Source organism: Lonchura striata, chromosome 3 (genome assembly GCF_050655825.1).
Source record: "Lonchura striata isolate lonStrDom1 chromosome 3, ASM5065582v1, whole genome shotgun sequence".
NCBI lineage: Eukaryota > Metazoa > Chordata > Aves > Passeriformes > Estrildidae > Lonchura > Lonchura striata.
The window spans coordinates 81,846,024-81,870,489 of NC_140705.1; the positions used below are offsets into that span (position 1 = coordinate 81,846,024).

General features: G+C 38.7%; 1 protein-coding gene across 9 annotated transcripts in view; it reads left to right on the forward strand.

Moving 5' to 3' along the window:
- BIRC6 (baculoviral IAP repeat containing 6) overlaps positions 1-24,466 on the forward strand; it is a 170,025-nt gene that overhangs the window by 134,307 nt on the left and 11,252 nt on the right. For all 9 annotated transcript variants that reach the window (XM_021548327.4, XM_085575516.1, XM_085575518.1 and 6 more), the window contains 3 exons: positions 14,295-14,505; positions 22,275-22,420; positions 23,250-23,360. In XM_021548327.4, the coding sequence (XP_021404002.3) occupies positions 14,295-14,505; positions 22,275-22,420; positions 23,250-23,360 (468 nt within the window). The remainder of the gene's footprint in view (positions 1-14,294; positions 14,506-22,274; positions 22,421-23,249; positions 23,361-24,466) is intronic.

The window sequence follows — 24,466 nt, forward strand, 5'->3', positions numbered from 1 at the left end:
GATTGCTTATGTATCTGTATCTGCCTGCCAAGGACCTGTTATTTTTTACTATTCCCCTTTGGATCCACTTAGACATAATTCTTCTGGTACTAAGCAGAGAGATTTTTTCAAAGACCTTTATGCCTTGAACTCCACTGTATAATATGTCTTAAGTAAAAGGAAACTAAACCATGGTGTTTGCCTTCCTGCCTCCTGCAATGAGTTTTCTTTCAGGAAATACTGTTAGATGCTGTCCTTGATACCAGGATGTGTAGAAGCTAACAAATCATACATGAGATGCAGCTGGTGTTAGTTTCATTCCTGAGATTGGTTTCTGTATGCTTACTTTTAATTATTCACTTGAGAAATAAAAGGCCTGGACATTGCCTTCAGAAGTGTCTGGGTTTGGCCATGAGTGTTCAGTGAAATTCCCTCTGCCAATAGACTGTCACCATCTTGTGATGGCTGTTTAGCTTTGGGAAAACAGTGCAGGCCTTTGCCCTGACTGTTTCAAAGCACAAGACAGTGAAGTTTAGTGTGGAGAGAGCCTATCCTTAGGCTTTCCTGGGCCATTTATCTCATTGCTAAGGCTCAGGGATGTTTCACCCAGAAGTTCCCTTTTTCCCTTCATCAGCTGGAAGCCAACACTGGTAGCTGTATCCCTGCTCACAGGGGAAGCCTTGGAGTCTATAAGTAATGGATTTGTTTCCCCGCTGAGGGTGATTGTGTTTAGCCAGCCCTTTAAAACTGTAAAGGTGTTCAGCCAGCCCTTTAAAATTTGAGATACCACATTGCATCTTTCAAAATTTCCAGAATAAATATTACCAGTCCTACCATTTTTTCTTATTTTACTCTAGTTAGACAGTACATCTCAAGTGGTTACATTTAGACTTGGTAGTTATGGTTGGGAATATGAGTGGTGGATATGTGAAATAGATTGCTCTGCAGTGCCACATGCTACAAACACACAGATTTTACTAGAGTCATTAAGAATTAATTGTAAAAATTATGCCCTGTTACCAACAGGCCCAGTCTTTTTTGAAAAGAGAATATGACTTCAGAGAAGAATGTGACACCATACTGTATGTCCTACAGTTCCTACATACAGAAATGTCCAACGTGCTTTCTTCCTTTTTTTTTTAAATCTTGAGCCTTCCTGCTAAGATACAGTAACCACTAACAGGACACAAATGTTTTAAGGTACACAAGAGACCTCTGAAAGAACTGTAACACATTTTCAGTTTTTTGTGTTTCTCCATATTAGTGGTTTTCCTAAGTAGTGGCAGCACAATTAGATAAGCTACTAAAAATTTCCTGACTAAAGAAACTAACAATCCATTTCTGTTCATGTGCAGAGCAGATTGCCAGGGTTTGTCATAGACATTTTTGCTTTGCTTTTCCTACGAGCAAGCTCACTGTGATTTTGGGGAAGAGTTTTGTCAGCTGTGGTGTGTGGCTTGATGTGCATTTGAAGAACTTACTGTGTTGAAGCTGACTTTCATTTTCAGCAGTTGAAAGTCTTATTTATTTAGTCAAGTGATAGGTTTTAATTTTCTGGACAGTAACAGCCTTATTTGTCATTTATTTCTTTTGTGTTCTTTTTTTCCTCTCATGTTTTTTGAAGATAAAACATTGTAAATGTATCTGGCACTCCCCATATTGTTATGCAGACACTTCCCACTCAGCGTATTTCCTTTCTTACTACCTCTGAGGGTATTCTTAGTCCTGAGTACAAATCCAAGGAAATGGATCCCTGTGGTTGAAGGAAGTAGTCTATGGCAAATTATTCCAAAACGAAGTATAATTTTTTTATTGATGGGATTTGTATCTTCTTGTCCTCCCATCAGGATAATGCAGTTTATTAACAAAAGAGTATTGTATTTTGTTTTGAGGGGGTTTTTTGTTGCTCTGCTGTAACCTAATGGGGAACGATCCATTTTAATAAGTGGTGCATGAACTTGCATGAGGTTGCAGGAAGGTGAAAAATTTCCTAGTCCAGAAGTCTTAGAAATGATTCTTCCTATCATATATTAAATTGGTTGGTATATTTACCACATAAGAGCTGTTTGCACTCTAAGGCACTTTGAATATGCAGTAAATGCAAAGGGTTACCTTTCATTTAACTTAGACTCAAGGAAGCTGTAACTTTCAGTGTGCTCTTTGTGTGTTTCCTAAAAGCCCATCTTGGTATTTAAAGAACCAACTATTCTCTGAAAAATACACCAGAGTGATAAAAGTTCTGTTTTGCATATGCAGAGCAGCTTTGCTATCTTGGCCAAGCAAAATAATTAGATATTGAATGCAGAATGAGATGCTTAAATAGTCTCCTTTTTATCCCCTGAGGACATACAGGAAAAATAAAGCACAGGAATTTCACATCCTTTCATTCCAGTAACAGTCTTGGTATCCTCTGCTGACAGAGCAGAAGACCCAAGTCTTGGCCTTTTTCCATTTGCTGAAGTAATGGTTTAAAAATGCTCTACAACTTCATTAGCTAATTTTGAATTTCTGCATCTATTTCTGCATCAGGTTCAATGAAATGGCAGGTTTCCATCTTATTTTCGATTCCTATCTTATTCTGAAATACTAGTGACTGTTTTATGGCCTGGAAGAGGTAATGCTCAGACAGAGGGCCATTTCAAGGTGGCTGCTTGCCCACTCCTCTGCCAAAAACAGTGAAATCACTATTCCCTTCTCCATTGCAGGGATGATGAAAGCCAGTTTAATATTTATTTAAAAATCCCGATCCACGTTCTAAGGGTAGTGACGATACCTTTCCTTTCATCTCTGTGTAGTACTGCACACTTGAAACACTTAAGATGTCATGATAAACAAGTGTCCAGCTCCTTATTTATTTTGAACTTATTTTTAATTTTTTTAAGAAAGAGTTTCTCTGCAGAATATTTAAATCTTGTATTTTTCTCTGCAGAAAATATTTTTAATTTTTCTAAGTGGAAGATGAATTTGATACTTCTAGCTTACCTTTATTATTAGATTTATTTTAGTACATCGACCTCAAATAGAAATCATTGGCCCTTTCTATCTTATTAAATGCCTTAGTGGGTTGTATTAGCAGTAAGTTTTTTTTCATCCCTTTAACCAGGCAAACAACTTATTCTCATGCAGTCTCTGAATGCCTGTCTTTATGTGTCTTTCTTCACATTTTTCATATATTGTTTTAAATTATTTTTTATTTTTGCCTTTCTCTATATTGTTCTTTATTTGTTTGATAATATAGAACATTCCTGGAGCATTGATGCTTCCGACAATACCACTTGTTTACTAGATTTCAGTGCAAACATGACTTGGTTAGAGCTTTATGCTTTAATTGGGTTCCTCCATATTTTGTTGGTTTTAAGAACTGGTAATGGGTAAATCCAGCTTGCTTTCAGAGGAGAGAGATTAAAAGTTGTGGTGGGGTTGGATCCTGTGGCACTTTGTGCTTACTCTTGAGTACTTTGCTCACAGCCTTTCTACACTGATCACATAAATCCAATGAATACACAATTTTGCATTTTTAGATTTCATTAATTATTCTTGCTGGATGATGTATTCCCAAGCCCCATATAAGATTCCTCTGTAGACTCCAAGAAGAATCTCTCCATTACCTGACCACCTGTTCAGGTTTGTTTGGAGTTCTGTTTAATGGCACAGAGTGATCCCTAGTGGATTCCATTATGAAGGACTAGAGTGTGGCATTAAATACTAATATCTCAAAAACTGGAGATCATGCATGGCTTTAGTAGTCACTTACACTTTAAAAGCTCAGTTTGGTTTTCATGTCTTTTGTACTGTTTTGGTTTTCTTTTTCCCATCCTTTCAAATGCAGGAAATTGTGTCTTGTTTATTGAACTATACATTTTGGCCTAATGAAATAGTGCCTTGCACTTTCTCTGGCAAAAGTTTTTTTCTGGATTCATGGATACATGTGTGAAAAGTGTTGTTTGACTTGACTTGTAAACAGAATTTTCCTGAAAGTACTCAATTCCACCAAAATCAAATGGTCTTTAAAAAATAAGCAAACCAGAAATGGTTTAGAGCACTAGTTTTGAGTGCTCATTATTGCACTACGGATGACTGACCGACTTCCCTGAGCAGTGCATTTTGCCTAATAGAGCAGTTTTCCTTTCCTCTTGAAGTTACACTTTTTTCATCGAAGTTTGCTGGAACACACAGTAATAGCAACGCCAAGACAGACCAAGGGTGTTAGGCTGCCACTTTATCAGCAATAGTGGACAATAACGGAGAATATAGAGATGGGGCTGACATGCAGATACTGCTTTGGTATTGTTAGTATGTTGCCAAAGGTGGTGTCCCCTCATTTATTAGCCCTTGTGGCCTGTTCTTACATCAATTTACCCAATTACTTTTGAAACTGTGATAATATTTACTACCCTGACATTTAGTGTTAAGCTTTTCCAAATCTTAGAGGTGATGTATTGTGTAGTGCATACTCTTGTACAAATGGCACTATTTCTTCTAATGGTGTGCCCTTTCCTTGGATATATATTGATCAGTGCAATTCTGCACACCTTTTTTACCACTCATCATTTAAAGGCAATGTCTTTATGATACTCTTCACTAGTCACTGAGGCTACAATGTCTTTATTTCATTTCAGATAGTGCAGCAGCTCATTCTATACCTTGTGATTAGTCACCCTTCTCTCTCTTTTCATGTCTGTCCTATCTCTTTGATAAAAGGGGGAAATGCACATGGTGTTGAAGTGATACTAATGATTGAATGCAGCCTCATTAATTAGTTTATAATTTATTATCAGCTTTTCTAACATTTGACCTGATTTTTTTTGACTGCTAATGGACTCAGTGCTGACATCAGAAGGACAAAATTTTCAAGTTGTATCTGAACAATACTAGCAATAATTTGGAGCATGACACTGTACCCATTAAATTCAGAGACCCACCCTTTTTGTATTGTTGTTCTGCTCTGACATGGGTTTTGTGACTCGTGGCGTGTAAGGGTGCTTAACCTCTTTCTCGTGCTTTATCATTCCAGGGACGAATCTCTCCTGATGAGAGTACTGAAAACAGTACTGTGAAAATGCTGGTGTTATTCCTATTTTAAAATAAGTGAAGAAAAAAGCTAATTGAATTACTACAAGATACAGTATTGATGTATTTGGAAAGCTTTTGTTTTATTTTTACCCAAAGGCTAATGTTTTCTTAGAGATCTGATTTTGAATTACTCTGTGGGCAATCTCCTTTTCTATAAAAACAGAGCAGAGCACAGCGTGTTAATTAGGCCTATTATAAAAGAGGCTTGCCCTGGGTTGATTCTCAAACAGAAAATCAAGAGGCAGCAGAGCATGACGTATTTGGAACCGACGCTATTGCCTGCAGCAGGGACTGCATTCATAGGTCGTATGTTTGCAAAGATGCAGCAAATGGGGGCTGAAGAACGGCTCCAGGTTTTAAATATTTAGCAAGATGGTGTGTGGCCCTGTTGGAAAGACAGAGTGCTTCACTCATGCTCAGCATTATATGTGGCCACAAGACTCTCTTCTGAAGGTTTTAATTAAAAACGCAAAATTAGTGTTTCCTTTGTGTGGTTGTTTTTTTTGTTTTGTTTTTGTTTTTTTTTGAATAGTGATGTTCATAGCAGCTGAGGGTCTTTAATGTGATAATGAAATCCTGAAGTCTTTAATCTGATCATGGCTGTGGGTGAATAACATACTGAGGCATAAAAAAATGTCCTCTCATTACAAAGCATGTTTTAGAAATGGTGTGGAATTGACAGAACTTTTGGATCTTACTTTTAATTTCTTAGGAGGTTAAAAAGCATGAAATAAAAAAGAAAAATGTGTCAGGTGAGTGTGGTTCTGTAGTCATGGTCTTAACATTGGTCTTAAACTTTAGTAAGTTGCAGAGTAATAAGAATGTCGTATTTTACTTTGAGCTTCTTAATTTGATAATCCCATGTCTTTTGAACTTTATTACTATGAAAGAAAAAATAGGTCACTCAGAATACATAGATATTTTCTTGGGGCTTTTTCAGTGGAGGCTTGGATACACTGTAGTAAATTCTGAGCATTTTTACGTGATGTGAATAAAGCAGTTTCAGGTACTCTACATAACTGGTGGTTATCTTTCCACAACTGAGGTAGGATTAGATGGCTACTTCAGGATGAATATTTAACAAAACACAATTACTTATACTTCTCAGAAAGCTGAAACATCTTACTGAATAGAGTCAAAACAAAATAAGAAATGAGACTTGGAGGCATCTGTAGGGTCACTGGATGCTTTACCCCATGCAAGAAGAAGGCCTCCCTTTTATTTCTGGGGTTTCCATAGGGGTTCTCTCCTGAGCACATTTTTCTTTTCAGCTACTTCCTTTTACTTGATCATCCATTATTATCTCTCTCATATTTGCAGTGATAGATCTCTTTGAGAAAAGAAATATAAGGACTGTAGTTTTGGAAGAGTTTCCAGTGGTGCCTTCTTGCTGTGGCTGCCAGCACAACCTTCTTTCCTTCAACAAAGGCAGAGCAACACTCATGTGTATTGGTCTGAAGTAAAATGAGATTGTACAGAAGAAAAATACTTCTGTGGCCCTCTAAAATAACTGGAATTCACTAAGTCCTTAAATAATGAGTGCAGAAAATGAGAGGTTATATGCAGGAGATGGATTGAGAGCATATATAGACAGCTTTTTCTCAGAGCACAGAAGCAAGGAGGGTCTGCATCTCGCAGTTTCATAGCTGTAAAACTGGTAAAGGTGTTGATTGTTTATTTTTTCCTCAAGTGGCTGTTTGGGAGTTTTTTACAACAAGTTTATGTGCTCCTTTGAGGTAGGAATTCCTAATACAGTCACAGTGAGAATCACAGTGGGCAAGGCCTTGACATTAGATACAAATAAATAAGAACTTTTCATCATTTTCTTGCAAATTATTCTTCTGTATTTGTTTCTTTAATTTGCTGTAAAGTGTCAAGATTTGTTTATATAATGGATATGCTATATTAATACTTTGCTTCATTTTAGAATAAATGTGCATATTCTTTGTGATATTTTAAATATACTTGCAATGGAAATAATTTTATTTGTCCTAGTTTAGGGCAAATTTGGGGAAAACCCGTTGGAAGGAGCCCCCAGAAAACAGACCCCCACCCACCTGGTTTGGGAAAATTTTTCTCTGAGAGAAGTGGAAAAGAACCTGTATATTTAACAAACAAAGCACTCCCCAGCACCAAAAAAAAAAAAAAAAAAGAATTAACAACACCAGATGACAACAAAACTCTTTCACCACTCTGAAGAGATGAACAAATCCAGAAAGTCTTTCCTGGGGGTGGTTGCCCGGGTCTGGACGCTCTCCTTCATTGGGATTGGCTGCTGCAGATCACGAAATGCAGGCTCTGGGTGTTCCTCAGTGTTTCCAGGTCCCAGTCCAGAGCAGGTTGGATGGTATTCAGGAAAAGGAAAGGAAAGGAAACAGTCCAGGGAAAGAATTGGACTGCTTAGCTAAACTAACTAGGAAGCAAAGGCAAAAGCAGAAGCAAGCAAAGCAAGCAAGAGCAAGCCAGCCAGCACCAGCATTTTCTAGACAGCAGACCATGGGGGGAGGTGAACCGGCTGATAACAAGGCAAAACAAACCTTCACTTTCAGAATCAGTTCTGAAAGCACAGAACATAATATCAAACATAAACAGAACACACAATTGGAGATACAGACACCATAACGTCACCCTAGGACATTAGCCAGTTAAGTTGAACTGAGGATGTTAAATCAGTTGCAAAAAAATGTATTGCTGTTCAGTACTGTCTATTTAGTGGGCCATTAGGCATGGCTATTCCTTTAATATTGTATAATATTAAAAGAAATCAAAGGAGTATTAGACTCAGTTTGGTCATTATCTTGCTTCAGACATATACATGAATTTAAGGTGATACCTTGATCCTGTGAAACTACCTGCTCTCATACACTTTTTTCATTATATTAAGGTTGTAATTGCATATGGCTAGTCTTCGATATTTGTAAGAAATAGATCTGTATTAGTGATGAACAAATAGATTTGTGGAAAGCAATTGAAATGTTTTGAAATCACACATGATCTTTAAATGTTAATCAATTGTTTCCCAGGAATAAGTAGGCAGAGGCTAAAAGTTCTCAAAAATGCCTTAACATCCCATGATGTTTAGGCATGTGAAAGACTGCAGTTTTCAAAAGAAGGATGCTCAGCAATTTGTGGAATCCAAGACTTCTTAACACAACTTCAGTCATACTCCTTTCCACACAAATCAGATCGAGTGTTCCTAGCATATAAGGGAGATTTAGGTTAATGAAATCTCTATATTTTTTTTACCTAATTAGCCTTCTTTCAGCATCTAAGTAGCAAATATTGTGGCAAGAGACTAGCTGAATTCCCCTAAACCATGAGATGTTTTCCAGATGTTTGTCATCCCTACCTATCTTAGCAAATGGCAGTGACCTTGCTGAGGTTTCTGCTTTTCACAAGTGCAACAGAATAAATTTAGACCTGAGGTACTTTTTTGATGTGAATTGGGAGTAAATATGTATGCTGCCTGTTGCCCCTGAACTTCCTTGCTAATTATCAGGGGCAGTAAGACACTGACCCATTTTTGGATATGTCCACTCCTAATTGCCTAATTAATAAAACAAAGGCGGTGATAAAAATGCTACTGTTAATAGTTATGTGTGTTACCACTGGTATTCCAGCCTTTAAGAGCACTGCTGTCATCATCTGGCCACCCGCTCACAGTGCTGTTGCCCTGCTGTTCTCTGTCACCTCCTGGCCTGCTGTGTCACCCTGGGCCCCAGCGAGGGGCAGAAGTGGTGTCCTGCAGCTGCCTGCTCCTGCTCCAGGTTCAGCTGGAGGTTTTAGCTTGTGCTCTGCTTTATGCTCTGCTGGTTGAACTGGTTAACTGCTGGTATAGCCAAAAGGTGAGACATTGATGTGTATTTACTCAGTGCAGTTGAAAATCCCATGGCAGGCTGTGAGGGAAGCAGCTTGGGTCAGCTGGTGCAGAAGTCAGTTCCCAGCTTTGGTTTTGGAGCCTTCTCTGAAACACCACCTTGTCACTAAGCAGACCTATGCTAACAGCCCTGGTTAAGGAGGACAAGGATGCTTAACCTGAGTGCAAATCCCTGCCTTGAGTCTAGAAATGAAATAATTTAATGTTTTCTTTTGATGTAAATGTGTGTTATATAGTAATCATTTGAAGAAGGGCTCAGGAAACCCAGCAGAAGTTCAGGTGGGCTCTCTGGGGCAGCAGTTCTGTTTGAAAGTCAACAAGGGGGAGCTTCTGAACAGGTCTGTGGTGCTGGGACCTGAACGTTTCTCAGCACTTCACTGACCCACAGAATCAGGAAGCACCAACAGCACAAAAAAGGACAGATGTGACAGACACCACATCTGGTGGGAGCCTGACAGCCAGGACGGTGTGAGTGTACTCAGTACAGAAGACTGAGAGCCCCAAACTGAGCAATCTGTAAAAGCTATCTGTCATTATCTAGTAACTGTTTTGTCCTTGAGATAACACAGACTCCTGGATAAATATCCGTCTGTCATTTTTACAAAGCCAAGAATTTTAATCTCCCGTTTTCATTTTCTTAGGAATGCTGTGTATTTGCAGATTGGTGTGGTTACATGCATGCCCACATAACTCAAAGGCTGTTGGTGCCTTCTTACATAACTGAAATACCCATATAAAAAGATTCTGACATATTAAATATCTCATAATGGTATCAAATTATAGGTCTTGTATAAGCAGAAGTATTCATTTCTGTTTCATGATGTGTTAGATTATTTTCCTATAAGAAAAGCTGTCATATAATTCAGGTAAAGTGTTATGATACACCTTCATTGCTCAATTGAGTCAGACAAAAAAAGCTGGATATGATCCCAAGGGAGAGCATACTTTGAAGAATGCAGTGGTTTACTTTTAACACATGTTCTTCACTACAGTTTGTATTTGCTTGAAATCCAAATTGTTGTCATCTTAGTTGGCCAGATACCTGTATGTGAGGACAGTAGTCCAAAAGTTGCATTGCTTTTATTTTATGAAGTTAGGCTTTTTTAATTTACAGGTTTGTATTTTATGTTTTAATTCATGTTTGTAGTATTCCAGTTCCCTTAAAGACTTTGTTACAGGATCAAAATTTTTTTATTACAAACCTGTGTAATGCATATTTATATTTATGAAATACATAATGATATCTGAAGGAAAAATCTAATGGAGAAATCCTGACTAAATGTGTTGCAAACACTAAAAGCAGCAAGGATGGTGATGGAGTGCGAGTGGCACAGCCTGAACTGAAGTTCTGCTTGCAATGCTGCTGGTTGTGTTAAGCCTCTGTCAGTCCAGAAAATTGCTCTTGGGACATCTGTAGCTGCAGCTGATCACACCAGAAAGAGATGAACAGTTAGCAAAGAGCAGATCTGGGCCAGGGGTGTAATTTATAAAAGAGTGTCCTGTTGTCCTAGTGGCTTAAACATAGTGTCTTAAAAATTACATAGAGCTCAACAAAATGCTCAAGTCTTCTTCACCTCTTTCAGAAAGCAGAGCTGTATCTGCACTAAGTATATGGGGATGGAAGGGAGTTGAAACATTTGGGCAGAAAAATACACTTGCATGAGTCACAATTCTTAGTAAATATAATAAAGGAGAAAAATAGCATAAAACACATAATGGTACCAAAACTTGAGTTTCAGCAAGTCTGGCACAAAGGTAATAGAAATTAGTAGTTATTCCCTAAAAGGTTGTTTAAATTGAAGCCAAGTGAATGCATTTCATTTGTTTCGCGTGGGAACTATCACAAAGCAATGCAAGTGAGTTGGATCTGCTAAAACCAGAAATCTCTCCCATCTCTCTGGAAAACATTCCCACTTTAAAGTTATGTCAGTTCAGTTCCTTTCATGATAGTAATTTTGAACTTAACTATCCATTTAGCAAAGGAGAGGGCAAGCCAGCATTGAAGGATTTGAAATTATGTATTCTGGTCTTATGAAAATTTCATGGATAAGATAAATAAATAAAAGGTTTCCAGAGTGAAATGCTGTGGTTATCTAAGAGGTCATATCTCTCCCTCACTCAACATCCTCATAATAAACAGCTATTGATTAAATTGAGGAGCCACTTGGTCTTTAGTAGTACAGGTTGGAGGTGATCTGGACTTCACTATGGTAGGATATATTTTATGCTTGCCTTTCTTTTTTTTTCACCGCCATGCTTTCATGCTTTCCTTCTTTCTTCTTTTTTTTTTTTTTTATTTTGGTGTGTGTGTGTGTGTGTGTGGTTTTGGGCTTTTTTTTAATCCACACATCATCAGATCTATATATGTTTATTTTTACGTGTTGTGGAGATTTTTTTTGTGGGTAACCATTCTTCACTAGCAACTAAGCATAAAAAATGGAGGCATATCTATATAAAATAAATATATGTAAAGGTACTAATCAGCAGCTAATTTAAGCTGGTTTTCTTAAGGCTGGTGTTTAAATTCAGTTTGCTTTAGATATGTGGAGTATTTTGACATGGTGCCGTGGTTTGACACGGAAAGAGAATTTTTTCCGGAAGGAAGAGGTCAATTTAGATATTGACCAATTGAAAGTAGACACGCCTCTGAGAACACAGAGGGTTAAAAGCAGAATTCCCAGGGGAACTCGCTCTCTTTGGTTCAAGTCAGCGCGCAGTGCAAACCTCCCCTGCCCAGCCACGAGCTGGGTGGGGGAGGGGAAGCCCCATGGCCTGATGGAGGTAACTCCGAAGGGTGGAGGGACTGGAACCGGGCTGGCCCCTGCAGATGGAAGGGTGGAAGAGATCTGGGATGTCTCCATTCCCCCCCCCCAGAGTTCCTCTCCTGAGAGGGAGAGAGAAAAGAGACAGCGGCAGTCAGCGGGTGGGGGGGAAGCTGCAAGGTGCCCAGCCACATGGGAGTTGCTGGATGTCCGGGCATGGAGCCATCCCTGGGAGCTCAGACTTCTAACCCTTCCTTGAGAAATGAAAGCTTGTGAATTTTTCCTTCCCCTCCTCGGTTTGAAAGAGAGGAAGAGGGACACCTTGGACCCTGGGATGTTGGAAGGAGGAATTCTGGATGGGAGGGGGACAAGGAGTGGCTTTTGGCTGGACTTTTCCGTGTTAGCCACAATCTGAACCAATCTTCTCCTTCAAGAGGGACTGTGTTTTGGGAGGATGCCAGTGAGTCAAGAGACCTGCTTCAGCTGGGAAGAGACAGAAGTGGAGTGAACAGAGAAAAGGTTAGGGGGTTTGTGGTGGCGCCCCTGTCCTGGAAAGGAAAGAGAAGAGAAGAAGATCTCTGTTCTTGAGCCCTCGGCCCCAGGGGAAAATGGGGGGGACTGTGGTCCCAAACAATGAAAAACTGAACAGTTGTTTTCTCCCCTCTTAGCAGGGCATCCTTGAAAGGAAAAAATCCTAAAAGCAGTCTGTCCCTCCATGCATTTGGTGGTGAGAGCACTGTGCATGGAGAGGAGAAGGGTCACCATGGCAAACTTTTTCTCCGGGCGGTGCCATGTGTGACATGGAAACACAGGATGTGGAGCTGTGTTTCTTGGGGGGGTCTGTGGCACAGGAGAGACTCTGTTCCCTCGATGGGCTGAGTATTGATTGTCTGGAGGGTGGAAACCTGATTGGGGTCCAGATTGTGTCTCACTGTGGTTTGTTGGAGTTGGGTGGTGGGGGGGAGGAATGTTTTGCAAGGTTTTCATTTGATCTTTGTGTGGGTTTTTTTTCCCTTCTTTAGTTTTCTCTTTTCTTTAGTAGTAGTAGTTTAATAAAGTTTTTTTTCTGTTACTAAGCTTGGGCCTGCTTTGCTCTGTTCTAGATTCCACTTCACAGCATTCAAGGGAGGGATCACATTTTCATGGGGGCACTGGCATTGTGGCAGTGTCAAACCATGACACCTGGGTTATTTTTAGAGCCATGACACCAGACCTGGCAGATTAATATTTTGTTTTGGTGAATTTTCTTCCTATTCAATAGCACTTCACCCAGCTAAGAGTTTGGGCCATTGTAATAGATTCAAAAAACAAAAAGCAAGCTATTGATCAAAGAACTCCTGGCAGAGATAAATCCAGCCTTAAACCTGCATAAACTGGCTTGTTGAATTTAGCTTGACTATTTATACTGTCCCATCATGTTGTATTTAGAGCTAAGGGTTTGGTGACAGGAGTTGAAAGTCTTTGACCTGCTTTAGCTTGGAGGATGAGATGTGCTAAATGAAACATTAAAGAGTTCTTCGGTGCTTTGTTCAGTCCTAATGCAAAGTGTCAGGGGATTTTTGTTGTCTGGCATTTTTTGGTGGAAAAAGAATAAATTTATTTTATCATAAACTCAGTTATTTATGAATACTTTAAACTAGAGCAAATATTTTCTGCAGTTAGGTTAAAAATAGCATGTCCTAGGGGCAGAGGAAGCAGCTGTGTTAAAGTATCTGCCTATTGCTACATTTTCAGGATTTCTATTAATGATACAAAGTCAGTTTAAATGACACCCATACGTATTTGTCCAAACAAGCGGAGAAGAAAAATAAACAATGTGGTGCTAGAGAATCCATTAGAATTGTGTATCTTTGCCTGTCTTCCTAATCAGAGGAGCTGATATCTACCCACAGTAACACATATGTCACACTGAAAAACATTAAGACAGTGAGATTTGTCTGCCTAGTGTATGTTTTTACTCATCTTTACTGTTTTGTGTTTTACATATTTGCAGATAAAATTTGCATGCTCTGAAGGATACATTATGGTTCTTAAAACAGTCCTTTCTTCATGAAAAGAAGCAAAACTGGACTTCTACTGAGTAGATAACTTAATTCCTTTAAGAACCATAAATATTTTTTAATAATGCAGAGAAATTTTCCCAAAGGAGAAGATGATTGTAAATAAAGTGGGTGAAAGTCTTTATAGATGCTTATGCTGTTAGATTCAGCAAATGCTACTCTGCTACGTCATAGGTTACAATTTTTCCTCCATAGATTTTTGTTTACTGTTACTGTCAGCATACAGTTTGAGCCAGGGCTGTATATTAAGGTACTAGAAATTAATATAGCACGTGGTAATCCTTCTCCATACTTTGTTGGCACTTTTGTCCTCTTGTGTCTTTTGTTAACCTTTGTTTTCCAGGTATCTTGTCAATTTCTTTCTTTACAGGTCCGTTACAACACAAATTTAAAATTACAATTACGAAATACTGTATTTTATCATTACATTTCATTAGTATTTTAATAATTACTAAAATCTAGCTTGTCTATTTGAAGCATCCATAGTAGCAGTGAGAGGGTCTCCAGTGTTAGTAATTTTGGTAAACTGCTTGTCTCTTGTAGTTTTGGATATGGCTCGACATGTTCCCCTGTACCGAGCTCTGCTGGAATTGCTCCGTGCTATTGCCTCTTGCACATTGATGGTGCCGTTACTCCTTCCTCTGTCGGGAGAAAGTAGCGAAGAGGAGGAAGAGCAGCTGGAGTCACAAGCTTCTGTTGGGACCTTGTTGGCTAAAATGAAGACCTGTGTAGATACATACACCAACCGACTGAGGTAAGCACTTGTTTCAGCCCTGCCCTTCATTTAAACTGTATTGTGTGGTTGTGCTTTAGGAATGGTAGTCCCCAGTTTAGTGCTCCCACTGAGACACTGCAAACACGCTGCCCCTTGCTGGCTCCTACCTTCCCCTCCCTCTGCAGTGGGCTGGGAGGAGAATTGGAGGCCCAAAAGGTAAAAATCACAGGATGTGATAAGAACAATTTACTGGAAGCAGCAATGAGGTAAGAGAACAAACAGCAACAATAAAAAAGCCTACAAAAGAGACAGTGATTATTCACATGCAGAAATGCTCATCACAGAGCTCAATCCAACTGCAGCTACACCACCCTGTTCTCCAGCTGGGAACAGGCATTATGCAGCTGCTCCCTTCAGTATGGAACTGGCACCAGCCAACTGCTCCTTCCACCGCACTTATTGACCAGGAGGAAGTCCTCCTTCCCAGAGGAGAGTCCCTTTCCCCTGCCCCAGCAATGATCTGAGGTGGTGTACAGTAACCTCTGGGTCCTGGCCTCTCCTGGATACTGCAAAAATTAACCCTGTTCTGGCTGGAACAGGACATGTGTTTTTACTTATTATGAATATAGTAGTGAAAAGAGATTGAATTCTGTCTATTTCTCTGAATGGATGTTGCCATCTAGAGTGAGAATATACCATCCATTTGATCTAAATTTGTGTTTGTATGTATCTGTCTGGTTTACTGTACTATTTAGAGGGAATGGTTTTGTTATAACAGACATAAGCTGGTAGATTTGCATAGTCTTGTCATTTCATTGATAACTATCAATGTTGCAATACAAATTTTAATTTCTTCATTTTAATAATTTTCTTCGTCCAGTAATTGGTTTCTTGATTCTGTTTACTTGCTTCCAATTTAAAGACAGCTTCTTAAGAAATAATAGCCTGTCCTTCTTCGCAAAATTTAGTGCTGTCCCTAAGCATATGCTGAAACATCATAGGAAGAAGGTAAACAAAATATCAGGAAAAGGTGTATGGAAAAATGTTCTTTCTCCCACTGTTAACTCAAAATATTTACCAACCATTACCTGAGAGACTTTTGGAGAAAGAATCTCATTAATGGGAACTCTTTGCTAGTAGCTCCTGATGAACCGGACTTTACCAATCAATTTTTCCAATCCCTTTTGACTGAGACTGCAACTCTTGCTTATCAAGAATGTAAGGTACCTCTAGTGAGATACTTTTTTGCTAGTGTAGTGTAGTGCAAAACAAACAGAGCTGGGAAGGACAAAACCCAGTTCTTTATGTTGGATACCCACCTAAAAAAGTCTGCTTGTGCTTGCTGGCAATATTATCTATATATCTCATAGTGTGTGTATATACATATATATATGTATGTACATAGTATATGTAATCCTCTCAAAATAGGAAAGATATTTGGTTTTTGTATAATCCATTCCCAATACCTGTGTAAGTAATTCTTCGCCAAAATTGCTTGCTGTTTTTAATTTGCTAATCTGGTCATCCATTAGCCTTGGATTTAATGTCCTGGAAACCTGTATCTTCTCATGTCACTTTCCGAGGCTGCAGCCTAAGAAGTTTCATTGTGGGAGTGACACACAAATACTGTTCATAAGCTCTTTTCTATTTCATAAAGTAAATACAGTATGAGTAGTTCTTCAGTGCCAGCTTAGGATCTGGAAGCAAAGAAGAATTCTAGAGTCACAGTTATTTTAATAGTTAATAATATTAATATGTAATAATTTAATAATTTTAATATTACATTAATTTGATAAGAATTCTGTGGTTGGTTCTTTGTGCATTATCTGTACAATTTCCTTGTATTACTTTGTTATACCAGCACAAAAGGAAAGCTTGTCTTTTACTGGGTGGTTTAAGCATAGTTCTGTTTGTCTTTGAAGCAGTGTATAGACAAGGATGAACATCAACAGCCTGGACAGCGTGGAGTCACTGGGGTGGAAGGCTTGAATTCTGGCACACCTTCAACTAAATTCTCAGCATTTTAGTTGAAGGTGTGCCAGAAAATAAGCAAGTATTGGCATGAATTTCTTAAATGGGACAATCTGCTGTTCCTTTTAGGTCAAATTGGCAGAACAACAAAACCCAAAATTATGGGTTCTAGTTTCAAAGGCAAAACATCACATCCTCTGAGCAGCAGACTTGCGTGTCTGCCAAATGTCATCTCTATGTTGGACTGGGAGTGTCCACTTTGTTCCAGAATTGAAGGGGAACAGTTTGGTTTTGTTTTCAGTTAGCATTTAATTTCCTTTACTTTCAAAGGCCACAATATTCTGTTAGAAAATTGGGAAATTTCTGGATAATGGAGAAGACATTTAAGTATGAGATGATTTCTCATTACTGTCTGAATGCTAGGGAGTGAAAGCCATCAGTGACTGGAGAGCAGTCAGGCTGGTGTAATGAGGCTGGTGTAACTCAGCCCTCATGAGACATGAGCTTGCTGTGGTGGCTGAGCCCTTTGCTGCAGGGAGCTGCTGATACGTGGCAAAGCAGGTTCATTAGAACCAGCGACTGTGGGGTGAGCTTCATGGCAAATGGTTATTCTGGCAAAATGAGATGGTGGCTCATTCATGTGATGTGTTGTCAGCAAGCTGAACTCTAAAATTCCTAACTATGCTTCATGGGGATGCTGGACTACAACCAAGTGGGCTTGAGGCATTTTCTGTGCTGTGGCTTTTTGCTGTCTTCACTGCTATTTTGGAGAATTTTCATGTGAAAGAGTGCATTTTTCAAACAAAAAATATTTTCTTTAGAATTGGGCCCCAAGAATCAAGGCCTAATTTGTTTTAATTTCTTTTTCTTTAAAAAACAATTATTAGTTCCTTCTGCTGCATGTTGAAACTCACATTTTGAGTTGATGGTTGTCTGCAGGGAGCAGTCCTGCAGCCTCTGCTTGGGAATGCTTCCACTTAATGTCTGTAAAGAGTGCTTCGAGCCCCAAGGGTGGATAGGTGGAGCCATCTGGGAGCAGGTTACCAGCTTTCATCAGTGGTCATTTGCATAGTCCCTTGCCTGATTTGTCTGATTTCAGGAGATTTATTTAAGGAAGTGTGAATTACTGGAAGGAATAAATGTGGAGTCCATGAGGGCTGTGGTTGCAAATCCAGGGTAGTTTTATCCCAAGAGAATGAGCCCCAGACTAAGACCAAGCAACACAGTGCTGTAAGCACTGTCCCTGTGGTGCACAGGGGCTGAATCGTTCATTGGCTGTACTCTGTGAATGCTTTGATAAGGGTATCATTCTGTATCACCACATTTACCTCCAACTACCAGGCATGGGTGAGTAAGTATTAGTATTGACTTTGAAAATTAAAGTTGCCTTGGGAGTATACAATTCATTATTCATTTAGCACAGCATAAAGGGAAGGCTGTCATCTCTAGCTCAAGCTAAATTAATGGCTTAAATTATTAGCATGTACACTTGCTGTATCTTCTAGCAAATATATTAGTGACTGTCACCCCTTTAAATATGGGTTGACATTTTTTCTGCTTTTTCTTCAGTGGCCAAAAAACTGTATGGGGAAGTTTCTGTGTCTGAATTTAATATTTGGCTCCTCCTCCACTCTGGAAGTCATAACATTTAGATAATGTATACACAAATTTCTGTGCAGGCTGATAGCATGCAAGGAAGGAGCTGAAGCATCTTACTGGCTTTATGACTTCACTTTTGGTATTCTGCCTCCTCCTTCATAGAGTATTGAGAGAGCTGTGAAGTTCCAGCAACTGCTCCTCCCAAGTTGGAGCCCTACTGGTGCCTCTGGATCGCTCTTGTATCACATAGTCACATAGTTTGGAGAGAGAATAAATCCAGGCAGGACTGCAGCACTGGAGATGACAGCAAGAAGGGAGAATGGTATTTTCTCAGCTAACAGTGGGCTTTGCCCATGTTATACGTGCTCACAAGTGGCAGAGTAGTCATCAGGTTGCTTTTCTAATGTGTGCACAAAGCAATACCATGTGTTTCAGGTCACACAGAGAAAAAGTTTATGGACTGTCATCTTCAATACAGCTGTAATTTTGACACTGGAGGACTCCAAGTTGAATCTGACCAAGGAGTTATTTTGTAGGGTCCATAGAGCAGCCACAAGGCGGCAGCAGGCACATGGAGGCCTTCTGCCCTTCCTGAAGGACTGGGACCCTCACAGTGACTCTGACTTTTGTTTACTTTGTGTATTCTAAGATTGCCCAGTACATTGATGATATGTGAAACCCTTTGAACTTTTTCGTGGGCTTTGAATTACATTTTTATCTCAGTCCTTTTATAAGCATACAGCTTAGGGAACAAAATAGGCTTTTAGATTTTTCAGACCAGGATGTTTTGTTACATAAGGGAGATAGTACAGAGACCATATTCACACCTCCATCTTCAGTTCTAGAGCTGTTTTGTGCGAGATTTTTATCTTATAATGCACCTCTTCTTTTTAAATTTTATTATTTAATAGCCATAATAAACATGTTTTAAGGATATGTTTTTAGAAAGGGCTGCTGTGGTCTTCTAATGTAAAATAAATAGACAATTAACTATAATAGTTCATGTCTGCAGGAGTGTTCAGTTCTATCTCAGATCACAAAACTGTGAGCTTAAAAATTATCATCAGTGTGAGAGTACATATGGCTGGGGAACCTTGGACAGATTTTCCCATCTAGAGTCTAGGGAATTACTTGATTTTCCATATGCTGATAGTAAATAAACTGAGAAACTGTAAAGTACTGTTAAATTTCTCCAACATTTGTGAATAATGCTAAAGTAGAGAATAAAATAATGAGGCAGATTCCTACAAGAGAGCTGGAGATGGACTTTTTACAAAGACCCTATAGTGACAGGACAAGGGGGAACGGCTTCAAATGAAAGAGTAGGTTTAGATTAGGTATTAGGAGAAAATTATTTACTTTCAGGGTGGTGTGGCACTGTAACAGATTGCCCAGAGAAGTTGTGGATGCCCCATCCCTTTAGGTGTTCAAGGCCAGGCTGGATGGGTGTCTGAGCAACCTGATCCAGTTTAAGGTGTCCCTCCTGTGGCAGGGGGTTGGAATTAAATTATATTTAAGGCCTTTTCCAACCCAAACCATTCTGTGATTCTATGATCTCACAACCTGTGCAGGATGGATTACACTAAGTTGGTGTTCTTTTGAATCAAATAAAGGTAGGAAGACAAAATGGGAGAAGAAAAAAGTAGATGTCATCACTCGTAGGAGTCTTGCATGCTATGGCAATATCAGTTGATCTGTTCCCCAAAAGTGGGGAAAAAGATTGCCTTTAGCCTAATCATTGGAATATACAAGGAACAATTTGTGAGGAAGCTAAATGTTGATAAGGCAGTATGTTTAATTTTGGGAATTTGTGTACCAGCTATCTTATCCTACCCAAGAAACTGGCTGAAATCTGTGATTAGGTAGAGTCAAGAGTCTTTGATGGGGCAGAGGTGTGGCTGAGTTAGATTTATTCCTGCATTTCGCTTCCTAAACTGCTCTTTCACAGGTGTGGCCTGACTCAGAAGTTAGGCAGCTGGATAATATAGACCGTCACACAAGCCCCACATAACTCAATCTGTCAGGGTAGAACTGTCCTGCAAACACAGGCTTTCAAAAGTCTCTTATGAGGAGAGGCGGGGCAGAGGTTTTCTGTTGTGTTCATGATTGCAGTGGACAGATCTCCTTTCCCTGGTAGCACAGATGTTAGGAGAATACATTCTCTTTTGACAGTTCAAAAGTGCTGAAGTGTAACTGCTGTGGACAGCAGGGAGAACAACAGGAAATAGTATTCTTGGTACTGAAAGTTTGCATTTGAGTAGATGTCTCCTTTCCCTGCTGCTTCAACTAATATATATTCCTTGTCTGTTGAGGTAGTTGCAGTCAGTAACTCAGTATGTCTGTAGGAGTTTTTAAGCATGTTGTGAAGCATTTTGTTTAATGAGGCCAGCACCTTGATTTTTTTGATTCTAAGACCAACTAGAAGGAGGAAAACCAAACAAGTAGTCCAAATTGTAAAAGCAAGTGGACAACAAAAGAGCCACAAGAGCACTATTTTGGAAATGGATTTGTGAGAAATAATTTTACTTTCGGTACCTTCACTAAGCACATTTTTATTGTTTTTCACAGATCTTTCTCTTGCATAATACCCAGTGACATTTTACTTCAGCCAGAATTTCTCCAAGGGTTTTGTAGCAAATAGCTTAAGGTTTCTGCATCAATAGCAGGCAGATCTAAATCTGTATACCTTTCTAGGGTCTGGTAGCTGCTAGCATATGCATGATGTTAAAACAGGTTATCACTGAGGTTTAGTAGGTTTAAATATGTGTTTCTGAAGGTGCTTCGTAGGTTATTTAAAAAATATTGGCCTAGCTTTCCACAAGGAAAAATGCAATAATAAGGATTGGAAAGTATGAATGAGAGATACAGCTGCTGCTTATTTGTCATAAATGTTCCTCAAATGCAACCTGGGGCTGGCTGTGATGCCTCGGATTCCTCCTAACTTTGAGGATCTGAAAGCTCAGAATAGCTTGAAGTCAGCCATGGGCTGACATCCTTTTGGATTAAATCTGGAACAGGGAAAATGGACCATGCTACAGTAATGTATTTTGTTACTAATGCTCTCTAGGGATATTCTCATTTGATTAGGTACAGTTCAGAGACCATATTCAGTACTACTGTAATCACCTCTACTGAATAGTTTAGAGAGTCATTCATTATGCATAATTTCAGTCTAGATTAAAACACAGGTTATAGTTGGTAAAATATGTTTCCTATAGCAAAACATTAAATTGCTGGTTTTACTCATGTAGATAGTTTTTTGGTTTGCTAGTGAGAAAGACAAAACCACTTCATCTTGGCTGTTGAACTTGTTTGGGTCTCAAAACAAACAAGTGCTGTTGAAACAAAAATGTATAGCAATTGTTGCAAAATAATTTGCATGTTGTTAGCTTTAAAATCTCCTAAGTTATGCAGGATGACAGTATAAATTTATGCTGGCTCTTAAAACATGCACTGCATTTTCAAATAATTAGAAAAATTTGAGGTGTTTAAATTGATGTTTTGTTTTGCAATACTTTGATTATAAACATCCAGTAAAATTTAGATGCTTTTTATATTTTAAAGCTTTTAAAATTATGTTACATTAAACTTTTTATTAAAATAAAAGCTTAGAAGAGAACTGCAGAGAGAAAATTCATGTTTGACCCATGTGGTGCCTGCTGTGACCCATGTGGTGCCTGGGTTGATGTTCATCTACCTGGTGTGAATTTTTACTGGAGGTTTCCTAGAGTTTTACCATTAGTGTATTTTCAGTAATTGCTAATGTATTGTATAGCAGGAAGGAGAACTTTGTCACATATGTAGGACTTAGTTTTGCAGGAGGATCTGCAAGGATGAAATACATATTCATGACATGGTCTTTGTTAGATGGATTTTGTAAGGTTTTCTAATCCTGTGTGAAGGTGTGCAGATGTCAGGTCAGCCTGAAGGGTAGGCCTGAATGGTTGAAGCAGAAACTGCTGTACTGGAATCGCTGGCCTTGTGTTCATATTTTCACTGCTCATACCAGCTGTACATCTGTTTGTCAAATCAAGACAGCATGTTCAGTGTTGGAACTGCTGGTTGCTGCATTCAGTGATGAACCTGAAGGTACAGAGACACATTCCATTTCAGTAGGCTTGGTTTAGTCTCAGTGTGTTACCTTTGGTATTTTATCCTGTTGACAGATGCACTGGATACTGTATGTCTGGTTGAAAAATATTCCCTCGGGTTATATCCTATTTCTTTGCCCCATACAGGTCTAAAAAAGACAAAGCTAAAGCAGGAGTAAAACCAGATACTTCTGATCAAGAGCCAGAAGGACTGACCCTCCTGGTGCCAGACATCCAAAAGACTGCAGAGATCGTTTATGCTGCCACCACCAGCCTGCGCCAAGCCAACCAAGGTGAAACACAAACACTTCTATAAGTGCAACAGCACTTATTTATCTGTAATACAGCCATTTACAGATAACTTATAAATCATCTTAAAAGCAAGACAAAACATTTCCCTCCTGTACCCAACTGCTGACTGCATTTTCAAAGGCAGTTGGAACCTTGTGGAAGTTTTAAGTTTTTTGATCAAGGAAACAGAATAATTCAAGTAAGTTAGAGTACACTTCACAGCTTACAGCACAATTATGTAGCATCTTTTTTTTATTATTGTTTTCCTTGGCAGAAAACGACACACAGGACTTTAGTAATAAAATTTTCTGTTAAAACTAAATCTCATTAATTGGAATAACTATGTAGATGAATGCAGAGCTAAAATCTGAAACATGGGTTGAACCTCAAAAGACCATCTGGTTGTCTAGTAATATAAACTCAAGGTTAAGTCGCTGAATCAGGGGACTGCATTGTATAAAGGCATATGGGATCAGCTCCTGATTTTGGAGAGTCCAGGAATGCATGTGGGACTAGCCATCCACACAAGCATATGTCATATTTCCTGTCTGAAATTAAAAAAAAAAGATAAATTTAAAGAAATAACAAAAGAATATTCAAAGAAGCAGCAGCAGTCATAACTTATTTCTAAGGTGAGATTATGACCTGTATTTACTCCAAGCTGTTCAGATAATGATATAATAATGAGAAAAAGATATTTGTATATCCTAGGTGATACCCAGTTTTGAGATGTCTCTGTGAAAGAATGTAACCATGAAATGTCAACACTTGATATGCTTTTCTTGTAATTACATAGTTAATTACAAATAATCATCACATTTTACACCACAGAAAAGAAGATGGCTGAATACTCCAAAAAGGCTGCTGTGAAGCCCAAGCCTATGTCTGTTTTACGATCCCTTGAAGAGAAGTATGTGGCTGTCATGAAAAAACTCCAGTTTGGTAGGTTGAGAAGTGTGAATGTGTGTGTTTTAGAAAGCAGACACTGAAGAAACTTGTGTTTTGTTGAACAAAAGCCTTTATTATTTTAAAAGTTAGCAACTATCTTACATACATGACCACTGATAATTTTCACATGACGAAAATTGTACATCTGTGTTTTCAGGCTACGAACTCATGCACTCTTTGAACTAATAAGAAATGTTTTAAGCATGCACTAAGGTAATTCAATGGACCAGATGAATTCTGTGATGTGATGGTGTCCATGTTTTCATTACAGTGATGATTTTTTGTGAGTCTTTCAGTTCTCAGATTACATTGAAATGTTTGATTTTTTTAAAGCTCATGTATGAGCCTTTTATATATATTTATTTATTTATAAATAAAGCTCATATTTTATTTTTTTAAATAGAAAATAATTCAAATCAAAATGTGGTTTTAAATGAAACTGCAGTAAAGTTAATTGTGTCTTTTCAAGAAGTGCACTATATTGCATTTGGAATATATAATAGGGATCGGTCCTTATTTTGGCCATAAAAGGAATGTATTACCAAAAAAATTCATAAAGAACTAATATTATCTTATCCAAAAAAGAGCTAAAGAACATGTTCACTGAGTATTTTTTGAGTTATGGTGACAGCATTTGCAGTCACATTTCTTCACTTTTGTATTTGTAAGAGGTTTTCCTCACAAATGTTTGTGGAGTATATGCCAAGAGTAGGAGTTAGGAAGGTTTGTAGGAAGTGGGAGCTTTTCCCTCTGGGAGCTGTGCTGCATATTTTGTGTAGTAAGTGATTAAAGAAAACCATCTCCACTGTAGATTTTCATGGTTCTTCAATAACATTGCCACCAGCCCACAAGTAAATATTACTGGCGCTTGGCTTCACACAGGTTCCTTTATTAGCATAGTTACGTATTTTTAAGTATCATCATATTCCTGGTCAGGAATAGCTGGTAGTTTTCCAAATTGGGAGTGGTGTTTATTTGACAAGTTGCATTTGTAAATTAGCTGCAGAAATTGTTTCAGCCCAGCACAGTTTATGCTTCAGTTTCTGTGATCACTGTTAATTCAGAAAACACCTCTTCTTTTTTTTTGCATTACTGTGATG